At 55.2% G+C, this 22,049-nt stretch overlaps 2 protein-coding genes across 8 annotated transcripts in view; one reads left to right on the top strand and one right to left on the bottom strand.

The window, feature by feature from the left end:
* The window catches only part of TJAP1 (tight junction associated protein 1), a 28,618-nt gene extending 10,513 nt beyond the window's left edge, over window positions 1–18,105 (top strand). For 3 of the 6 annotated variants that reach the window (XM_023212882.1, XM_023212880.1, XM_023212878.2), the window contains 8 exons: window positions 9,806–9,903; window positions 10,895–11,023; window positions 12,686–12,714; window positions 13,460–13,621; window positions 13,832–13,898; window positions 14,928–15,035; window positions 15,150–15,233; window positions 16,302–18,105. In XM_023212882.1, the coding sequence (XP_023068650.1) occupies window positions 10,919–11,023; window positions 12,686–12,714; window positions 13,460–13,621; window positions 13,832–13,898; window positions 14,928–15,035; window positions 15,150–15,233; window positions 16,302–17,396 (1,650 nt within the window). In that variant the 5' untranslated portion in view covers window positions 9,806–9,903; window positions 10,895–10,918 and the 3' untranslated portion in view covers window positions 17,397–18,105. Of the gene's footprint in view, window positions 1–1,846; window positions 1,977–9,805; window positions 9,904–10,891; window positions 11,024–12,685; window positions 13,622–13,831; window positions 13,899–14,927; window positions 15,036–15,149; window positions 15,234–16,301 lie in introns of all 6 variants that reach the window. The other 3 variants (XM_023212879.1, XM_023212881.1, XM_026455481.1) reach the window with 2 other exon arrangements.
* Window positions 18,106–18,512: 407 nt separating this feature from the next.
* On the bottom strand, window positions 18,513–21,837 carry LRRC73 (leucine rich repeat containing 73). 2 transcript variants are annotated; one of them, XM_023212883.1, is made up of 6 exons: window positions 21,063–21,837; window positions 20,305–20,465; window positions 19,844–19,966; window positions 19,374–19,474; window positions 19,004–19,226; window positions 18,513–18,856 (listed from the first exon to the last, which is right to left on the bottom strand). In XM_023212883.1, the coding sequence occupies exons 1-6, from the start codon at window positions 21,332–21,334 to the stop codon at window positions 18,786–18,788; spliced, it is 951 nt and encodes a 316-aa protein (XP_023068651.1). In that variant the 5' UTR covers window positions 21,335–21,837; the 3' UTR covers window positions 18,513–18,785. The 2 variants fall into 2 exon arrangements, with proteins under 2 accessions (XP_023068651.1, XP_023068652.1); XM_023212884.2 differs by having other exon boundaries at window positions 18,516–18,856; window positions 21,701–21,834.
* Between the last annotated feature and the right edge of the window lie 212 nt (window positions 21,838–22,049).

Raw genomic sequence — 22,049 nt, 5'->3', positions numbered from 1 at the left:
TTAGTAGAGACGGGGTTTCACCATGTTGGCCAGGCTGGTGTTGAACTCCTGACCTCAGGTAATCTGCCTGCCTTGGCTTCCCAAAGTGCTGGGATTGCAGGCATGAGCCACTGCGCCTGGCCTCTAATAGTTGTTTTATACGTCTAGATATTCCTCACCAAAACTTAATACTAATGCATACTCTTCAACTTTCTCTGTTCACTTAACACGTGACCCAGGAGTGGAATAGTCCCTGTTGGAGCCACTGAGGATCCTGATTACAGCCTCCTTTGCAGCTGAGTGGGTTCCTCTGGGGCTGGTACCCTGGGAGGAACAGAGAAGCTTTACTAGAGGGTCTCGCCACAGCAGGCACCGTGGCTGTCTCTGAGGGACATTTTTTTATTCTGAGATGAAATTGGCAGGAGTGTCCTTGAGTGGGAATCAGGATGGATATAACAGCGACGTGAGCATCGGCACTCCCATCTCACCTGTGTCTCTCCCCTTCACTCATTTCATTTTTGCTTGGGAAAAGAGAAAAATCATCTGATTTCTCAAATCCCATTTTAGTGCAGTGAGAGTCCCTGATTTCTGAAACCTTGAATTAGCCATGTCACTTGCTACTCTTTTAAAAGCACACCAGACCCAGTTGGTGTTTTTGTTTTCCTGTGGGTGAGGATTCTGAAGGTCACCTGTCAGTGACTGTGCTCAGTCTAGGGCAGGAGTCAGGGCCTGTTGGAATAGTTGTTGTCTTTTTTTTCTAGACAGTTGTCTCATCTTCATAGTCAGGCCTTGGCCTTTTTGAGCTCTTGGGCTGTAGTCAGAGCAACATGTGGAGCCCAGTGTATAGGCAATTATTGGAAATGTTTCCTGTCTGCATGAATCTTGATCCTAGGCTTGAGAAAAGGCTGGGTCCACCTGTGTGGCCAGGGTGGTGACTCTTCCCTTTTTGCCCCTAGTCATCAGAGAGCCTGCAGGGCATCCTAGAACAGGACAGAGGACCCCTCTCCTGTCTTTTCCCTGCCAATATCTTGTCCTCTGCTAAGCATCAGTGGGTGTGGATATATGTGTTGTAGTCCTGTCCTCCCGCCCCAGGGGACACATCTTGTGGGGTCTCTGGAATGTCACTGCTTTTGCCTCATTTGCCTTGCAGTCTGTGAGCTGGAGGTGTCACTTCCCCCAGGGTGGTCTGGAGGCTTCATGGAAGAGTTGTTTCTGCTGCTGATGGGAGAGCTTCTTGCATGTTGCTCGTGTTGCTCGTTCTGAGAGGGGAGAATAAATAGTCCATGTTGCTCCTCTGGGGCTCCCTGGGAAGTGCCACCCCTGGCCAGGTGGCAGTATGCAGCCCGCACTATTGACTGGCCCAGCTGTAGGCCAGGCACACACTGCCCCATTGTACTGTGCTCTCCGACACAGCCCTTGTCATAGCCTCTAATCCTTGGGCTGCTTCTCTCCCAGCCCCTCAGAGCCTGTGGGAGGTGGTGGGATGGACTCTGCTGGCACTGGTGCGGGATGGGTGGCAGCTGCAGCTGTGGGTGGCTTTGTTCTTATAGCCTAGCTTTCAGAGTCCTGGTGCAGCCTGGCAGCAGTGTTTGGGGAACAGGCGAGATAGAGGAGCTGACCCCTTCTCCAACAGCCGTCCTCTCTTTCTGTTGACCAACCAGAGAGGCTTGTTGCCTGAGGTCAGCAAGCTGGCCTCCCTGGTTGGCAGGGGGAGGGCTTGGCTTCCACCTGGCATGGTTTCCGGATGGGAGAAAGCCCCTGAGGGTCTGGTGGTAAGTCTGCGGTGCTTCCCATCAGGAGAGTGCAGTGTGCAGTGTGTCCCCTTGGGCATCCTGCAGCTTGCCATTCCTCTGCTTTCTCTCTGCAGCTCCGGAGTTGGGCTGCTCACAAACCAAGCTGTCTGTTTATATGGAGTGCCTGGAGGGCGTCTGCCATGAGTCTGTCGCTAACTGCACTAACCAGGAGAGCTGGCTGGTTGGGGAGAAGACACTAACCCTGTGAGTCTGACCTCGGCCAGCTAACCTACCCTGGGGTGCCACTAGCAGGGCCTCTGTCCTCCATCCCTCCCCGCAGCCTGGCTGCCTCCGTCCTTAGCTTCTATCACACCATCTCCTCTGCTCTCTTGTTCTTACTACCGGGTCCCTCTATTTTCCCAGTCTCCCTCTGCTATGGGTGGGGCTGTGCCCCCTTCGTGGCCATCTGCCCATCACCAGCCTGCTGCTGGGCTCCACTGACCCCCCAACACCATCACCCTCCCCCAAGTCAGCAGCATGCTCTTCACTTCTCCGTTTAAACAAAATCGGTTGGAGTTTCTGTTGAATCTGTGCTTTTAGCACTACAGAGTTTGAGAAGATCCCTCAGTTACCATGCTGCTGCTGCTGCTTCTCACACCTCAGAGACAGATGAACTAGAGTGGGAAGGGATTTTTCTCCTAGACCAGATCATTTCCTCCCTTTATCAAGAAGGGAAGGTTGGATAGTGTCCCTGTTACTCTCACCCTAGGATAAGAAGTTAGCATCAGCTGCAAGGTTCTCTTTAGGATTGGGGAGGTAGAGGAAAACCTTGGCCTGGTTCCGGGGAGTTCCCTGGGCAGAAGAGTGAAGCTACTTAAACTGAATGCTGGGGCCCCGAACCGGGGACCCATGTGAGACGTCACTCCCATTGGTGACCGTTGCTCTGGGAGGTGGAGTTTGGTCCCCCCACCTCTTTTCACGTCTGGAGCTTCAGGTGGACTTTAGCCATGAAAAGCTGGGAAGGGCGCCTCAGTAGAGTGGGGGCAGGACCTGGCTTCAGACTCCACATTGGGCTCAGAAAAGGTCCTGGCCTCAGATTGGGAGATGGGTGAGTGTAGCCTGGTGTGGAGAAGCTCCCACGCAATCCCTTCTCCCTCCAGGCTTGGGAAGGAGAGGCGGGTCTGGAGATCATGAGAAAGTTGATTGCCTGTTGTTTCCTGGTGTTCCACACAGGTCACTCTAGATACACTGTGGCTCTGGCTTCTGGAGGTGGTGCGGTGCTGGGAGGCTGGACTGGGGAGCTTGAGACCTGAAGGCTGCCTAAGTGGATTCTGTTCCCCTTGGGCTGGGCGAGAGAAGACAGGAGCCTACCAGCATTGGGTGGGAGCTTGTAAATGGGAGAGGGTGTGTTATGGGCCCGGAGCGAGGAGGGTAGCACTCCGAGCAGGATGATGATTTCTCAGAGGTTGATACATTAAGAGACCAAAGTTGATAGGGGATATCCATGTTGATGAGAAATATCCTTTTCTTTTTTTGAGACTGAGTTCTGCTCTTGTTGCCCAGGCTGGAGTGCAATGTCGCGATCTCAGCTCACTGCAACCTGCGCCTCCTGGGTTCAAGCGATTCTCCTACCTTAGCCTCCCGAGTAGCTGGGATGATAGAAATGCACCACCACTTCCGGCTCATTTTGTATTTTTAGTAGAGACGAGGTTCTCCATGTTGGTAAGGCTGATCTCGAGCTCCCGACCTCAGGTGATCCACCTGCCTTGGCCTCCCAAAGTGTTAGATTACAGGCATGAGCCACTGTGCCTGGCCCAGTGAGAAATATCTTGATGAAAATGCACTATATCTGATAAATGAATGTATGTACTATGCAATATTAAGGATTTATAGTACTGATCAATATCCATGTGGAAATGAATTTTATTGTATGATTAATAATAGTGAATGTATGATAGTTGATTAAGGAATAAACAATACCTGCTTATATGCATGTGGATTGATCTCGTAATGTATTATTATATATGAGTGTACTACATACAAATAAACATTTATAGTACTATATATTATTCATGGGGACTAGCAGTAATGCAGAGATGTTTAGGGACCCCAAATGGGGAGTTGACGAACTGGAGGCTTTCTTGACTTGGCTCTGACCAGGAAAGCAAGAGGACCTGGAGTTGAGGCCTGGTTGAGGGCCGGTCCTTCACTTTGGCCTTTCTTAGGAGAGGGCATGGGGTCTAATGTCAAATGCAGGCTATGACCTTGGGGACAACTTGCCCTCCTTTTTTGCAGGGAGGGGTTGGTTTGCCTGGCTCTTTAGCCCGTTTCTGTGAAGTGTTTGTCTGGATGTGAGGCCGGTCGATAGACTTGGAAGTGTTTGCTCAGGTGGGAGCCAGGTGAGCTCTGACAGGTCACCAGCACTGTTCTGAGTCCTCAGGATTACTTTGGGGCAGAATAATTCCCACTCTTTTTGGCTTTCAAAACCCTGTCAATCTGGTTTAGAGTAGGCCGGGGGCCAGTTCAGGGCTGCAGGCAACTTGTCCCGAGAGGGTGAGGTGGTACTTGCCCGGGGCGGGGCGGGCATGGCTGTTGGAGGGGCAGCAGGGCTGGTCTGGGCACAGACTGACATCTTCTAGCCTTGTCTTCAGCCCAGAGCAGAACCTCTGCCCAGGCCCCACCCCATGAGCTGTTGGCTGCCTGCCTGCCACGTGCCCGGGATTGCTGAAGGCTTTGCTCATGTATCTCAGGAACAGCTGCATGCCGGAAACTGGGGGCTGGTGGCAAGCAGGAGGGGTACCCCGGAGACGACGTGGGAGAGGCCGAACCCAGCTTTGGTGGGGTCAGCCCACTGCTCTGGGGGACTGCTCTGCTATTCACGGGGAGTCAGAGGGAGAGTGGCTGTATTAATGGTAGAGGGAGTGGGGATCTTCATGAGCAATCCCCAGGACCAAGGCCAGGTCACCTGGTTCCAGGGCTGACCCTTGCAGGGTGGCCATTTGTGTTCCTTGGACATCAGTTGGGGGCAGAGACTGGATTTCAGAGGCTTGAGAAGTGGCCAGACTTGTGTGGCGGGAGTGTAGCTGACCCCCACGGGGGCACAGCTTCCCACAGGCTTGCAGAGTTCAGAGACTCCCCATCCAGCACTTACAGCTCAGGACAGTTCCTGAGGGGGAGGCCCCAGTCCTTGTGTGATCAGACATTTGTGTTTTAGTGGTTGATGAGGGGCTTTAGGAAGGGCTTGTATTTATTGTTATTTATTTATACCCTGCTGGATTCCAAGGGAATTAAGGTGGCATACAACACAGCTGGCGTATTCTGAAACAGGGCTGGGTGTTCCTTTCATTTTAAAAGCAGTAGTGATTACTAACTTCCATTTGACTTTGCTTGGTTGAATTATGAAGAAGAGCTTGGATGATTTTCATGGTAATGTGTGGGCCCTCCCTGATTCAGAAGCTTGTGTTCATTGACTCCTCAAGGTCTCTCACTTGCTTGATTCATTGACAGCTGAGAGCAGAAAGGCTTCGCAGTAGGTTCAGAAATGATCTGAACCCAGATAAACTCTTGGGGCCACAATTACCTAAAGCAGGTATTGGTGATGTGGAGAGTAGGAAGGTAGTTGCTCTATGGGGCAGGGCAGCTGCTCCAGGATCAGGAGAGTTGTGGGGTGAGGTAGTACAGAACGTGGGGAGCTGGAGGAGATGTTTGTTGGGAAGGCTGAAGTTGGAAAAGCCAAAGAACCATATCCACTCTGGATTCCTGTCTCCCTCTCCTGGGCTGGTGTTGAAGAGATGGCCTCAGCCTCAGCTGGGAGAAGGCTGGATTTTTGAACTTCCTTTCTTCTTCTGCATCTCTGACTTTGCCTGAGCCTTAGGCATAACCCCGGAAAGGATGGCAGAAGGGAAGTGGGATGGCATCTTTGGCTCTTGGGCTGGAAATTTTTTGCTGTTGCTCCTGTGGGTGCTTGCTGGGAACAGTAAGATAGTATATTGGGGAGCAGCAGGATTCTGAAGAGATTCCTCTCTCATACCACTCTGTCTCTAGCAACAGCAATCTTCCACCACAGTGGAAGCCCCTGATCAAATATGCGTACCCCCAAAAGGGAGCAGGTGTTAAGTTCCATCTCCTGGTTAAAGAGTGATGCTTGGCAAATTTTTTGCCTCAGCCAGCGTCTGGTGCAGATCACGCCTTACACCTATCTCTGTCTACACGCTGCTCAGCTGTTCAGAGGGTTCACAGTGCAGCTCTGCTGTGCGTGCTGAGTCCCATTTCTAATGAAAGTAGACTTTGTTCTCTGAAGGCAGCTAATCGTGCCCCATGGGCTGTAATCAGGGAGAAGGTATTTAATACAGGGCAGGCGGCAACAGGCGGCCTGCACCGACTGGCAAATTGCAACATGGCAATTCGAAAGCTATCACCCCTCTCTCCACCCCAGCAGATAGGAAGTAGAGTCTATCCTTTGAATTGATTTTTGAGTAAGCGAAGAATGAATGTTATGCAGAAGCTGGGGTTGGATGGGGTAGGATGAGGCAGGGGCAGGGAGGGCAGGGGCAGAGAGCCCCTTTTTCTTCTCACTTCACTTTCATGGGATGGGAAATGGTTGCTGCTACTCTGGGTGTCTCCCTCAACACTGCCTGCAGGTTCAGCCCGAGGAGCCCCAGGCCATGCTGGGTCAGTGAGAGGTTTTAACCTAGGCCTCAACCTTTCTCCCAGGGCAGAGCTGTTCTTATAGAACAGACCCAGTACGTTACCTGGTAGTCCCACATCCTGAGTCATCTGCCCTTAGTTCCTCAAGGCTTAGGTTAGTTTGGCATGGGGTGGGAGTGGGATTCTTCCTCGTTAATTTCCTTTTTTTTTTTTTTTTTTTTGAGACGGAGTCTCTGTTGCCCAGGCTGGAGTGCAGTGGTGCGATCTGGGCTCACTGCAATCTCTACCTCCTGGGTTCAATTTTTGTAGAGACAGGGTTTCACCATGTTGGCCAGGCAGGTCTTGAACTCCTGATGACCTCAAGTGATCCGCCTGCCTTGGCCTCCTAAAGTGCTGGGATTACGGGCATGAGCCACCATGTCCGGCCAGCCCTGTTGATTTCCTGATCTTCCTCCAGAAGACCATTTTCTGGGCGGTGCCCTGGAGCCAGCTCAGCATCCAGAGGCCAGGAGGCCCCAGAGGCTGTCCTTGACTGCCGCTCGCTTATCATGGGCCATGGCCCATTCTGAGTTGTCCAGCTGCTCTCCTTTGGGACCTTTTCTTCCCCACATGGGATTGGGAGTCCTCCTTGGGCTGAAACACTCCAAGGCAACTTGGGAAACCTTTGGGTGAAGGAGATGTGGCCAGGGGAGGCTGCATCTGGTAGCTGAGTCTTCCTGGAGGGACCGCTCTGATGCCATCTGCCTCACCCCTTTACCTTCTCCCAGCTTGCAGGCCGAGTGTCCCAATACTTCTCTCTTTGTTGTCCACTGCACCTTGCATTGCTGTCCTCCTTGGGTCTGTCCAGCCTTCCCTGCACACCTTCCTTGCCTCCAGTCAAGGACTGCGGGCTGCCAGGACTATTGTATTCCTGTTCATTGCTGGAACTGTGGGCTCCTCACGGGCTGGATCTGGGGCACTCAGCAGATTTCAGAAGTTGGAGCTAGGGCCTGGGTGTTGGGCACACCCTGTGTTTATGGACACAGGGCAGGAAGTGGTTGGTACACATCTCCCTCGCAGCCTAGTGTTGAGAAACACCATGAGCCCCCTGGTGGATTGTCTTCCCAGTGGGCATTGCCTTCTGCTTCCTTAGTTGTGAGTGGTTTTCCATCCCTGTAACTCTGACGTATGTGGAAAGAGTAGGCTGTGGCGGAGAGAATAACCTCCCATCACCACCACCCCCATCCCCAGAGTCTGTGTCTGCATTTACTGCCCATCCCACAGCCAGCCACCTTCTCAGGGTACTCCTCGCCTAGCAAGCCAGATTGCCTCTGGCCATGGAATCCCTGGGGATAAATACGTACTGTAGGGCCAGGGAGTGGGGCTTGAGGTCAGGGTGAGGCAGGAGGAGCTAGAGGTTGTGTGGCAACTAGATCCCGGGCTGCAGGGCATGGAGTGAAGCAGCCCTCCCTACAGGATTGCCGGACACCTGAGCATGTTCGTGTCCTCCCTGCCTGCCTGCTGTTCATGCAGGTGTCTCGGTACCAAGAGGACAGCATGAGCCTTGCCAGGAATAGGGACAAGGAAGTACAGAGGCGGTTGGGAATCGAGGAGGGGCACACAAAGGGGCCTGCAGAGAGAAAGGGCTTCCTCAGATGACTGGGGAGCACGTGGGGGAAGGGAGCTGGGACCTGGACCCTCTGTAGAGAAGGGGAAAGGCAGAGGCCAACTCTCTGAGCTGCACCTTGATTTTGTAGAAGCTCTTGACTGCTCTCATCTCTCACTCTTCCATCTCTGGCCCTACCCTGTTTTCCAGCTCATGCACCCCACACATTTACCCTCTGAGTATCAGAACCCACATACCCAGGTGGGTTTAGGACTTTCTAGGCCTCTCCCTCAGGCCATAGGAGCACCCACCCTGGGCCCCTCTGGCGGGGCAGCCCCAAGGAGCCTGTTGGGGTGACTTGTTTGCTCCCAACACCCCGGGAATGTGCCGTCCTTTCAGGCCCGCCCACCCAGATTCCTGTGCAGGGAGTCAGCCGACACAGCATGCTGCTTGTGCCCTGTGGGGACACGTTCTGCCTCCTGTCAGGGGAGGAGGCTGGCGGCCCGTGCCTGTGCTGCCGCACCCCAGCTCCCCGCAGAACCCCAAGCCAGGGCCCAGGCTGTCCAGACAGAGGAGGTAGACCACTCCTGCTTCCCCACCCTCCCTACCCCCTCACCATTCTTCCTGCCCCAGGCCCTGTTGGAATGTGACAGGAGTCATGGCCAGGGCATGTCCCGACAGTGGGAACACATGCTAAAGCCCGCAAGGCTTCCCTCAGCCTCCAGCTCTGTTTAGGTTGATGGGGGCGGGAGGAGATTGTTTTTTCTGCCCAGAAGGCCACCTGAGGTTACTGCCTGATCACTGGTGGCTGCTGCCCCCATGCTGCAACCCAGCTAATTACAGGTGGGGGCCAGGGAGGGGTGTGGGCCCATCTTTGAACCTCAGGAGGTAGGAGGGGCTCTCATAGGACACTCAGTCCGGCCACCTCTGTGTACATAAGGAACTGGGTTATCTAATGAGGAAGGGTATTACACAGGGTCCCATGGTGTCAGTGCTGAGCCTGGAGCCCAGGTGTCTCCAACTCCCCATACTGGAGTTTTCTTCGTATTTCTCAGCCTTGGCACTCTGGGTATTTTCTGTTGGGAATTATTTGTGGTGGGAGTTGTCCTATGGTTGTGGGATGACCAAAGCATCCCCAGCTTCTATCCACTAGATGCCAGTAGCACTCCTTCCCTCCAGGTCTCAACAATCAAAAATGTCTCCTGACACTTGCTAGACGTCCCTGGGGAAGGAGGGTGGGCGCCAGCTGTCCCTGGGGAAGGAGGGTGGGCAGAATTGCCTGGTTGAGAGCTACTGCTCTGTGTTGCTCCCTTTTCAGATTTCTTCTCCTAGCCCTACGCCTCCTCATTGCAAAGGCCGGTGACCATCATCATTATACACCAAATAGCCTTGGGCCTCCTTCTGGAAATGCTAGGTGCTCTCTTTCCATCATTTTCTCTATCTTCTTGGATCTTTGTGAGGCTTTTTTCCTGGTGTTCTCATTTGTAACCCATGTTCCCCAAATCTCTTAGTTGTTTCCAAACTCTGAGAGGCCTGGGAGATGAGGAGGACAGATGTGGAGTAGGGATAGGACGGAACCGGACCTATTCAAGAATTGGGCAATGTGCTGAGACCATAAACACACAGACACACGTATCTCATCTGGGACTGTGACATTACTGTCATGGAGAAAGGCAGGAACCCAGTGCTTCCAGTCATCTGCCTCCAGCTGCTTTTCCCTCAGGCCCCCTGTTTCATGGCCTTCCTGCCATGGTTCTCCCTGGGGGGCCTTCCAGGTCCCAGACCAGGCAGGCAGGCCTGTAGCACTGACAGACAGGCGGCTGACACCTGGTTTCCACTTTCTTCCCTTCTCTGGTTTCAGGAGCTGTTGGCTAGAGGAAGTGGAGGGGCCGTGGGATGCGGAGAGCCGAGGGCTAACTCTCGGACAGCGGAACAGAGAGAGCTGCCGACAAACAGACGGTATGTCCCTGATGAGGCCTGTGCCCTCAGCCTGGCTGTTTTCTGGGGAGGGGCAGGTGAGGGGGCAGCCAAGTGTTCTCTCTTGGTGGGGGCTGGTGAAAAGAGTGGTGGAGGCCACAGGGGTTTGGCCATCAGTGGTCGAGGCCAGAGAGCTCTCTCAGGCTTTGAGATTCCCACCGAGGATCCTGGATTGGATCCCCAAACTCACATTTTTTGGTTTATTATTATTTTTTAAACTAACATTTATTCAACATTTCCTAAGTGCTTTACATCATCTTCACAACAGCCCTATGAAGTTGGTGCTATTCTTAGCTGGGCACAGTAGCTCACACCTATAATCCCAGCACTTTGGAAGGCCAAGACAGAAGGATTGCTTGAGCTTGGGAGTTTGAGCCTGGGCAATAAAGTGAAACCCCGTGTACAAGAAATAGCCAGGTGCAGTGGCACATGCTTGTGGTCCGAGTTACACAGAAGGCTGAGGCAGGAGGATTACTTGAGCCCGGGAGGTTGAGGCTGCTGTGAGCCAAGAGTGTGCCACTGAACTCCAGCCTGGGCAACAGAGCAAGACCCTGTCTCAAAAAAGAAGAGAAAGAAAGAAGTTGGTGCTGTTTTACCACTGATTTAGAGTTGAGAAAACTAATGCATAGAGAGTTTTATCTTCTGAGGCCTTCAAAGGAGAGTGGAAAGGAGGATGGTGGGCTGCTTTGAAGGCTCCCTGCCCCACTCTTAAAACCTAGGTGTCCAGGCCCTAGGCCCTGCTTTTCCCACCATCTGTTCCCCATTGGACCCATGCCCCACCCTCTGGCACTCCTTTGACCTATGGGGACTGACACACCTAAGGTGTGCCCTTCTAGTGACTCCAGTAATGGCCCAGGCCTATCAGCCTATGTGGTGGCCTCAACATATGTCTCCTTTCACCATCTTTGTTTTTTCTCAGTCCAGAGTCCTTCTGGCCACATCTCTGAGCCTCCCTTCTCCTCCTCCTCAGCAGGTGGGGGAGCTGTCACCTCCCAGAATGACCAGTGCCGCCCCTGCCCCTGCTAAGAAACCCTACCGTAAGGCACCACCAGAGCATCGGGAGCTGCGATTGGAAATTCCTGGATCCCGGCTTGAGCAGGAGGTCAGCAAGACTGGTACCCCAGCCTGACCGGCAGAGGCAAGGCCCGTGAGGCTGGGTGTCTGGCTGACTTCTCCTGCCTGAGCTTCTGGTCCCGAGTTGGGGTGAGAGTGGGCCTTGCTGTTGAAGGCCTGAGGTCTCCTAGCCGCAGCAGTGCAGGTGGGGGCAATGTAGGCTCAAGGGGGACTGTCAGTGAGTATACATCCAAATGTCAGGGAACCCCTGAGTCTTTGTAGCTTAGCATAAATGATCCCATATGATATTCTCCCTGCAAGAGGCAGCCCAGTAGACTGAGGGGTACCTAACCTGCTGGTGGATGGGACTCTGGTCCTCCATAGTGGAATAGAGCCATTCAACCTGTGGCCCCTTTGGGGCATATCAGGAGGCAGTGCTACAGCCACTTCCCACCAGCACAGCTGCTCTTCATTGTTCCCAGGAAGTCCGGCCCTTCCTCCAGCTTTGCTTTGTTTGGCTAACATTTGTTGAATACGTACTCCCTGCCAGGAACTGTTAGGTCTGGACTCTGCTCTTCAGGGCCCTATAGTCAGCTGCAAAACATGGGCTCTCCTCCTCCATTAACCTCACTCACAGGCGGAAATGAAGGCCACAGTGGTTTACTGCCCTTGCAGCCATGTCTCCACCTGGTCGCAGTGTGTGGAGCACATTTAAAGAAATTGAGACGCAGCACATGCTGAGCATCAGGCATACTGTAACCTGCTTTGGCCAGATTCAAGGTAGAAAAGCCATGACTTGCTCATTTCAGTTCAGGGAACATTAAATTAAGATGCCAGCTATTATGCTAGGTGCTACCCAGCGAACATTACCTCAGTTTTATAAATGAGGGAACTAAGGCTCAGTGAGGTGAAGGCTGTATAATCAGTATGCGGTAGAATAGGGTCAAATCCTGTTGTCAGAGGTCAGTGGACAAAGGACGCCACCTACCTCCATTTTCTGCCTGAGACTGCACTTCTGAAGCAGTCAGCTCTATGTAGAATAGGCCCCTTGACGTTTCCCTCTTGCAATAGCATGGGCCTGCTCTGCTTTGTGGTTGGCTGAACTTGACTTTTGAGCCATGACTGCCATAGGGGTTTGGGGAAGATGGGGCAGGAGGTTACCATAGGGGTTTGGGGAAGATGGGGCAGGAGGTTAAGAGCCAAACAAGACACTTCTTCCCCTTAGTCAGGATTAGCCCTCTTCTCCCATGCACTTGTTCCTCCTGAGCCTCTGCAAGGGCCTAATTCTGCCTTTGTCTTCGTCCCAAGGCTGAGGGCTTTGTCAGAGCTCAGAACTCTTGTGTGTAGTTCAGCCTGACTTTACTGGAAGGTCTCTGCCATACGTGTGTGGAGACAGGGCCCACCAAGAGCCGAGTGAACAGCTGAGAGGCTGTCTGCCCCTGGGGAGAGGTAGCTTGGGTGCCAAGACTTATTTGAAAATGGCTTTAGGATTAAAATTGAAGGTTGGAAGAGGTTCTTGAATCTTCTGGTTGGCATGGGAGTGGGTAATTCATTACTGAATTGCTTCCATCTGTTGAGAGCCCTATAGCCCTCTTCTGCTGTGAGAGTCTCTGGGCTTCACACCTGAGCCTTTTCGTGGCTATTTGGAGGGTGAGCCAACCAAGGGGCCAGTGGTCCAGAGCTGAGCCTCAAGCCTCTCTTTTTTGCCTAGGAACCCCTGACTGACGCAGAAAGGATGAAGTGAGTATCTGCTGCCTGAGATGCTGCCTGAGATACTGCCGTGCCTCAACTCTGTCCCTCTTAGCGGCAGGCTAGGCTATTGGTACAGTTGGACTTTCCCGTGGATTAGGTGGAAGTAAAGGTTGGGATGGGTTGTTTTAGGGACTCTGGGAGGAGTTTTGATGTTGTGGATATTTTTTTCTGGCAAATGGGATTTTATTGTTCCATGGGCTTCAAGAGAGCATAGAATCAGAAGGTGAATGGCACTGAGGGCCCTGCTGTTCTTGCTAAAGGAGCCCTTACCCAGCTCCTGGTTCCTGTACCAGCTGCCACCCTTGTAGCCCTTTCTTAGCCACATGAGGCCTCTGGAGAGGAGGGCAGTGCTGGGCTGGATTTCCAAGAGATGAATAATGGAGAAGCCTGATTGTGCAGAGGGGAAACTGGAGCTGGGGGCTTAGTGGCCGACTGACATGGGCTGTAACCAGAGACAGGCTGGGAGCCGTATCCCTACCCCCAATTCTGTCTTTTCATTCTCCAATAGTGAAGGGAGGCTGGATTGTCCCCTACCATCCCCTCTTCCTCCCCTGACCCTCCAACCCAGGCTGTGTTCCCAGGGCCAGCAGGCCTATGAAATATGCTGCCTTAGACTCAAGCTCTGGTTGAGTCCTCATGTCATCCCTTCCTTCCTGAGCCCACTCTGGAGCTCCAGGGCATGCTCTTCTATCTCTCATACCCCTCTGCCCTTGATCCCACAACACCCTGCCAGGCTCTTGCAGCAGGAGAATGAAGAGCTTCGCCGGCGCCTGGCCTCCGCCACCAGACGCACTGAGGCCCTGGAACGTGAGCTGGAAATCGGGCAGGACTGCCTGGAGCTGGAGCTGGGCCAGAGCCGCGAGGAGCTGGACAAATTTAAGGATAAGTTCCGCAGGTGTGGGAATGAGGGGACACGCGCACACACACACACATATCTCTCCCTTCTTCGGAGGTTAGCTGGAAGATGCCTCAGAGATCATCTGATTCTGATTAGAAAACTGAAGTTCTTGAGGGAGAATGACACGTTCAAGATCCCGGGAGGCTGAACAGGGCCTGAAGAACGGGCTCTTGACCCAGGGATGTGCCTTGTATTACCCCTTTTCAGGCTGCAGAACAGCTACACAGCTTCCCAGCGGACCAACCAGGAGTTGGAGGACAAGCTGCACACACTGGTAAAGGGCAACTTGGCGGGCACTGTGCTCACAGCATAGCAGGGGGCCAGGATTTGCCAGGGGAATGCCACTCGGGCTTGGGGGAGATGGTGGGATGGGGCAGTGGTGGGGGTACCGCAGTGTGCTCTGCAAGTCAGGACTGTCTTAATGCTCACACTGTTTCTCTTCTTTCCTCGTCTCCCCCTCATGCTGCCACCGTCGCTGCTGCACTCTCCTCTCAGGCCTCTCTTAGCCACAGCTGGATTTTTGCAGTTGCGTCTGAGTTTGTGTGTCTTCTCCCTTGCCCTGGCCTTCTCAGCTGAGATCTGGAATTGCGGGCCCTGGCTATTACCCTGTACCCCTTGAGTATACCCGCTCCTTTCTCTTCCCTGTGTGAGGCCCATTTAACAGTCAATGCCTCCCTCCCAGGAGAGAGCTGGGGAGCCTAGCCTGCTCTGCCCTTGGCTCTGGTAGAGGTACTGATTGATGTCTCCACTGAACACCCAAAGCTTCTTGGCTGCGGTGGCAGCAAGCCCAGGCTGTGGGCGGGGAGGAGAGGCTGCAGATCCAGTCCCTAAACTGAAGATCAGAAGGCTACTTTTGAGCCTGCAGCTTGCTCCCTGCCCAACGAGGCGCCCTGGCTGCCACCAAGCCCTGCTTCCTCTTCCCTCTCCTAGCCTGATGCTGGAAACAGCTGCACACATAGGAGGCTTCAGCCCCCTGGTTTGCAGTTTCTGCCTTTGAGGTACCAGCTGCCTTGCCTGGTGCCCAGAGCCCCTGGAACCTCAGGGGATGGACAGCTCTTATACTGTCTGTGTCCTGGGCCCAGGTGGTAGGAGGTCATGCTAAGAAAGCCCCCACCCCACAGCCAGTCCAGGGAGCGGGAGAGATGCCCAGTCTCCTTCTGTCTGTCCGTCATTTGTCTCTGCTCTGTCTGCCTTGGCTGCCCTAGCACCTGTGGCCTCTTGTGTCTCCAGGATGGGAGGAGGTGGAGGGAGAGGAAGGGCTAGCTAGGGTGTGGGCTGGGTTAACCTCAAGTCTGTGCCTCAGATCAAGAAGGCTGAGATGGATAGGAAGACGCTGGACTGGGAGATTGTGGAGCTGACCAACAAGCTGCTGGATGCCAAGAACACCATTAACAAGCTGGAAGAGCTCAATGTATGTGCACTTCACTGCTCGGGCCTTCCTCACCTGGGGCTAGCTTTGTTCTGGCCTGGCCCTGCTCCCTTGGAGAGGGCTGGGCTGGGCTCTGAACCAGGTCTGTGTCTGTAGGAGCGGTACCGACTGGACTGCAACCTGGCTGTGCAGCTTCTCAAGTGCAACAAGTCCCACTTCCGAAACCACAAGTTTGCTGATGTGAGTAGAACTCACCCCCTCCCCGCCCACATAGACCATTCTGGCCACTGTAGGACTCTTAACTCCAGTTTCTACACCTCTGTCTGTCTTCCTGTTTTTAAGTCCTCTTTCCACTTTGCCCTCCTGCCTCCATGTCATCTATCAAGCCAATCAACTCTGCCACTGGTTGGTGTCCCATGTACTGTCTAGGGCCCATCACTAGTTTTGGGGAGCAGCCCTGTTGGTTTCTATAACAGAGACAGAGAGAATCCCAGGCAGGAAGGAGAGGGTAGTCAGAGCTATCTGCCCAAAGAGTACTGAGAGAGGATTAGGCCCATCTGATCATGTTACCCCAACGGGTAAACTCTAGACCCCAGAGCTTCAGGCCCGAGGTTGATATGGCCTGCAAAAGTAGAGATATTTCTTCTTTCTTTTTTCTTTTTTTTCTTTGAGACAAAGTCTTGCTCTATTGCCCAGGCTGGAGTGTAGTGGCGCGATCTCGGCTCACTGCAAGCTCTGCCTCCGCCTCGGCTCACTGCAAGCAATTCTCCTGCTTCAGTCTCCCAAGTAGCTGGAATTACAGGCGCCTGCCACCACACCCAGTTAATTTTTTTGTATTTTTAGTAGAGACGGGGTTTTCACTGTGTTAGCCAGGATGGTCTCCATCTCCTTCCTGACCTTGTGATCCACCCGCCTTGGCCTCCCAAAGTGCTGGGATTACAGGCGTGAGCCACCACGCCCGGCCCAGAAGAGGTATTTCTAAAGCCACTGGTCTATACAGATTCTCCAAACTTAAGTATGGTTTGGGCAGAAGCTGGGAGATAGAAGTTTGAGAACATGCCGGCCTCAGCAGCAGATCTGGGTTTAAATCCTGGCCAAGTTAATCAAAAGCTTCGAGTTGTCTTCCCCTCTCCGGGCCTATGTGTCTGTGAAGTGAGGGTATACACACTGGCATGCTCTAAGAACAGGAGATAGTGGAGTGCTGAGCACACAGAGGTACTTAAATGTGGGAGCCATTACTTTCGCCATGGGTCAAGTTGTCTTTAGCTGCGATCATTAATATCTCTCTTTCCTGCTCTTTTACCTCAGCTGCCCTGTGAGCTACAGGACATGGTTCGGAAACATCTGCACAGTGGTCAAGAGGCTGCCAGCCCAGCTCCTGCTCCCAGCCTAGCCCCAGGGGCTGTGGTGCCTACCTCGGTCATTGCCCGAGTGTTAGAGAAGCCGGAGTCTCTACTGCTCAATTCAGCCCAGTCAGGCAGTGCCGGGCGCCCCTTGGCTGAGGATGTCTTTGTGCATGTGGACATGAGCGAGGGTGTCCCAGGTGATCCAGCCAGTCCCCCGGCCCCTGGCAGCCCCATCCCGCAACCCAATGGGGAGTGCCACTCTCTGGGTACTGCCAGGGGCTCCCCGGAGGAAGAGTTGCCCCTGCCAGCCTTTGAGAAGCTGAGCCCCTACCCAACCCCATCTCCACCACACCCACTGTATCCTGGCCGCAGGGTAATAGAGTTCTCTGAGGATAAGGTTCGGATCCCCCGCAACAGCCCCCTGCCCAACTGCACTTACGCTACCCGCCAGGCCATTTCACTGAGCCTGGTGGAGGAGGGGAGTGAGTGGGCCCGCCCCAGCCCAGTGCCCAGTACCCCTGCCTCAGCCCAGGCCTCACCCCACCACCAGCCCAGCCCAGCGCCCCCAACACTCAGTGCCCCAGCTAGCTCTGCCAGCTCTGAAGAGGACCTGCTGGCCAGCTGGCAGCGGGCATTTGTGGACCGTACTCCGCCACCTGCCGCTGTGGCCCAGCGCACAGCCTTTGGACGCGACGCCCTCCCTGAGCTGCAGCGCCATTTTGCCCATAGCCCTGCTGACAGACATGAGGTGGTCCAGGCACCTTCTCCCCGACCTGAAGAGAGTGAACTTTTGCTACCCATAGAACCTGACTCTGGCTTTCCCAGGGAGGAGGAAGAGCTGAACCTGCCCATCAGCCCTGAGGAAGAGCGCCAGAGCCTGCTGCCCATTAACAGTGGCACAGAGGAGGGGTCAGGCACTTCCCACACCGAGGGCAGGGCCTGGCCACTCCCCAGCTCCAGCCGCCCCCAGCGCAGCCCCAAGAGGATGGGGGTTCACCACCTGCACCGCAAGGACAGCCTGACCCAGGCCCAGGAGCAGGGCAACCTGCTTAACTAGGGCCTCTGGTGGCCTTCCTGCCATTGCTGCACCGGGACTGCAAGAAGGCCCCATACCTTGGCAGCTCAGGGTCCCCAGTCCAAGCCCTTGACCTCTTCCCAATCCATACCTGCACAGCTGTTCCCTGTGTGGGTGGGGTCAGGTGGTGGGCCATGCCAGGCCTGTCAGCTGCGTTGACTGACCACGGCAGCTTGCCTCATGGTTTTTCCCCTTTTCTTAGAATATTTATTCTCCACAGATAACATGCAGTCGGGTCTCAAGACCTTTTCTCCAATCAGCCCAACCCAGCCCAGATTGGGCTCTTCTGGGGAGCTGAGGAGTTTATCAGTATTCATCTTCCATCCTCCTTTCATAGTCACAAGTTTTGTTATTTTGTTTTTTTGGGGGGCGGGGGTGGTGGTGTAATCGTTAACTTCATTTCTGTTTCCTACCTGTTTGCTTTCCCCCCCAATCCTCCGCATGAGCTGTTGCCCTCCAGGGGCCCGGCACAGCTGGCCTTGGGGACCAGGGAGAGGACTGACTCAGGGCCCCCTCAGCTGTCTCTTCCCTCCCTCTGGAAAGGAGGGTGGGGCTCAGGGGCCTCAAGCTGCGCTCTGGGTGAGGCCTGGCCTCCACTCCCAACCTTGGCTCTAGACTGTTACTCCAAGCTTTGGGAAATTTTCACATTGATGACTATTTTAAAATCAAATAAAACTATTTTACTGGTATGGCCTAACTTGTTTTAATGACCTTCCCGCTCCCACTCTTCTCCCCATTCGTGAGTATTCCCAGTCCTGGTCTCATCCCAGTTGACTAGTGAACCCCCTTGCCCCACTCTACCTAGGGTTTCCCTGGGCACAGAGCATCAGGGAGCGGAAGCGGGGGGCACTTTAACCTTAGCAGGGTCCCTGAGTCTTCCCTCAGAGGCAGGGACCAGATCTTCATGGGGCTTGTGTAAGGTGTTGCCCCAGAAGCCCGGGTCCTAGGCCTCCACCAGGCCTATTTTGAGAGATTCTGGACCAGTTCAGGAAGCCTGGAGCTTGGGCTGTGTGATGCTCCTGCCCCCTAGTGGTGCTTACTGGTAGTTCCAATTCCTCCCCTACTGCCGGCCCCCAGTGACTACAGCCACACGCCAGGTTGTGGAGTTCATAAAATCTTTTCCCAGCCAGCGGGTTGCAGCCAGAGCTGCCAAGTTCAAAGGCATTGCCCTGGGTTCAAATACCCCCCAAGGCTGTTGCTCAGTCACAGCTTCCAGAGCTTCCTTCCCACCACACTGCCAGGAGCTGCCAGAGCCCCCATGCAGCCCCTGACCCCAGTTCCCTCCCAAGCCCCAGGGCCTGAGCCTGGTATCTGGGGCAAGGGGCTTGAACAATAGACAAGTGAAATGGTGTGCAGAGGCCCAGTGGAGAGTCACATCTCGGTCTCAGCCAACAGACTGTCCCCTAGTCCTGATGTCATTAGCACCATCTGAGAGCTGGGATCTGTGGAAGGGCAGAGGGGTGTTCAGACCACCATTCCTTCCTCCACTGGGGACCACAGATAGGTGAGAGCCTAGGTTCTCCACACCCACTCTCCCTTGTCCCAAGCCTCTTCCAGACCTAGCTCTGATCAACCCTCTGGGTTCTTACCACTGGGGCACATCCAGGAGCTGCTGCCCCTCTGGTGGGCAGCAGGCTCCCGCCCTCTCTCCCATTCCTGGGTGTCGCCAGCCCCTCCTGCCACTTCCTCCTCCTCCTCTCCCTCAGAGAGGAGGTCACAGATCTGTTGCTGCAGCTCTGGGCTAATGCTGTTCTCAGCCAACACCAGGCTCCGCAAAGCTGTGGGGTAATTTTCTACCATGTCCAGCAGGGTCTGAGGTGGGGAAGAATATGGAAAATGATGAACACAGTTAAGGCAGGTCCTCAGACCCCAATCTGCCACCCCTTAGGTATGTCATCAGACACATAAGCTAACCTCCACCCCATCCCCTGGCCATTCCCAAACATGACAACTTCCCACCTGAGCTGACTGGTTGGTGAGCCCTGTGCCCTCCAAGTCTAGGACCTCTAGGGTACGACTGGAGGCCACAGCTACAGCCAGCATTCCTGCCACATGGTCACCTGGGGAGACAACACACGTGCACACATTCACACACATGCCTGCTAATCCTTACAGATAGCTTCCCCATTGCCTTAACAACTTTAGATACTAACCCCTGGCCAGGAAACATGGACAATTGGTGGTGGTCAGGAAGGGATCATTGTGATTGGTGAGTGAAGGCATGAAGAAAGTTAGGCCCACGGGTGGCAACTGATGCTTTGATTTATTTGTTGGTCACCTGGTCCTCCACAAAGCTATCTCCTTGACCCTTGGGGCTCTCCTTTCTCTTTCCTCTCCCAGTGTAGGGATTACCATGTCAACTGATTGTCCCAGGCTCTTGGATAGGGCATGAGGTAATGAGAGCCCAAGGGGGTATTCTTGAGCCTCACCCAGGGGGTTGTAATCCAGATTGAGGACGCGGACCTGGGAGCTGTGGGCCACAGCAATGGCGAGGCGGCTCCAGCCCTTAGGGGTGATGCCAGGGTTGGCACTCAGCGTTAGCTCCTTCAAGCCTGGGTAGCATCATAGCAAGAAACCAGAATAAGGAGGGTTAAGCCCTCCCTGAGCCCTTCCCCACCGTCCCTGTGTTTCCAGGGTGTCCCTAGTGGCTAAGCACCACCTCACCCCCACCATAGAGTTCAAGAACCATTAAGTAGGCCCATGCTTCCTCTGCCTGCCCAGCCTGGATCCCTGGGTCTCCATGCTGCCCCCCGTCCTGCCCCTTCCTTAGAGGAGTAGAAAGATGTTCTCACCCACAACATCAGAGCTCCGGGGCCACACCCCCTTCCCTCTGCATTTCGATTTTCATCACTGCCACACTAGCCCAAGCCCTCAACAGGGCCCTGCTCACCAGATTTGGCCCCGTCTGGGGGCAGGAGACCACAGATGAGGTTGATGGCTTCATCACCCAGCATGCAGTCCCCCAGGTCCAGAGCCACGAGGGCAGGGTGGAGGGCCAGGGCTGGGTTCAGCAAGGCCAGCCCCGCATCTGTCAGGGGGCTCCCATGCAGGCTGGAGGGGAGTGAGAGAGCAGGGTTACTGCCGTCCTGAACCCTATCTACACGGAGAAGGGGCACTTTCACTTCTGTCAGCCCTAGATATGGGGAGGGCACTCAGTCACAGCACTAGAGAGGCCTGGAAAAGGAGAAGGAAAGTTCTAGATTCTCAGGGAATACAGGTAGAGAGAGAATTCGGTTTGTTTTCTGGGGCAGGGATTCAGGACATGGCACAGGGAGGAGCAGAGAAGGGGTGGGTGGGTAGTAGACTGGAATACTGCAGTGGGCAGGGCTCTCGTCCCCAGGGGGATATTCTCTCTCGGGAACCGAGGAACTGCCCCAGTGAAGTAAATGCAGATGATCAGATGGGGAGGCACGGCCCCTACCCAATGTCAGGAAGTAGTGGGTATCCCAACGCGGGTTGGGTCGCGCGTGCAAAGCCCAAGCGTGTGCTTGGAGGGTGCTGTGAAGGCATGGGCCAAGGCACGGTGTATGTGCATAAGGCATGTGAAGGTAGAATGGTACTGGAAGGAGTGTGGAGGAACATGAGATGCCAGGGGAGTGTATGGAGAGGTGCAGTGCCCGGGACCCCCTTGCGAGGGGGCGCACTCACAAGAGGGACTGGATGGAGCGGTTGGTCCGCAGAGCCTCAGCCAGCTGCTTGATGCGGCTAGGGCTGGACACGACGCCCAGGTTAAGGTTGAGTTGCGCCAGAGACGTGGCCCCGGCCAGGGCCCGGCAGATGCGGCCGAAGTCGCGGTCGCAGAGGCGGCAGCCGCGCAGCGAGAGCAGGCGCACGGCGTTGTCGCGCAGGCCGCGGCAGATGTCCCGCACCTCGGCGCCGGACAGCGGCTCCCCCGAAATCTGGATGGAGCTGGGCAGCATCGTGCCGGCAGGGCCTCCGGGTACGGGGCCGGAGCGGAGGTTGGCGGGGCCGCGGGCAGGGCCGGGGATAGGGCTGGGGTCGCGGGCGGAGTGGGGCCGGGGGCGGAGGCTGCGGCTGCGGCGGAGGCTGCGGCGGGGGCGGAGAAGAGCTACGGGGACTGAGCCGGAGCCGGCCCGAGGTGCGGAGGCGTCCAGGGCGCGGGCCGGGCTGAGGTGGGGCGGCACTGGGGCGGGGGCGGCTCGCACGGTCCGTGTCTGGGCGTTGGGCCGGGTGCGCGTTCCGGGGTCTGGGCAGGCGCTGCTCCGCGCTCGTCCTTGTTCCTCGCGGTCGCGGCGGCAGCGAGCGGCTCAAGGGCTTCGGCTTACCGGTCCCGGCTGGGAGGCCGTACCTGCTCCTTCCTTCTCTGCCGCCCGGCTCTCCCGACCACACCGCGGGCCTGGCCGCACGGCTGGCAGAGAGAGCCTGAGGCGGGCGGCTGGCGGCAGCTCGGGCTCCAGCTCCAGAGAGCTAACGGGCGGCGAGTTCCCATGGCAACGGCCGCGTCACCGCCGCTCGCCCCGCCCCCTGCCCGGCCAAGGCCACGCTGGCCCGCGAGGTCCGCGCACACGAGTGGTTCGGGCCAGGGAGCTGGGAGCGATAGGCTGCTCTTTCCTTGGGAGTGGGGTCAGCCAGCTAGCAGAAGGAAGGCGACAGGGCTGAGGCCTAGGATGGGCT

Source organism: Piliocolobus tephrosceles, chromosome 5, assembly GCF_002776525.5.
Source record: "Piliocolobus tephrosceles isolate RC106 chromosome 5, ASM277652v3, whole genome shotgun sequence".
Taxonomy (NCBI): domain Eukaryota; kingdom Metazoa; phylum Chordata; class Mammalia; order Primates; family Cercopithecidae; genus Piliocolobus; species Piliocolobus tephrosceles.
This window is presented reverse-complemented; position numbering and strand designations above follow the sequence as displayed.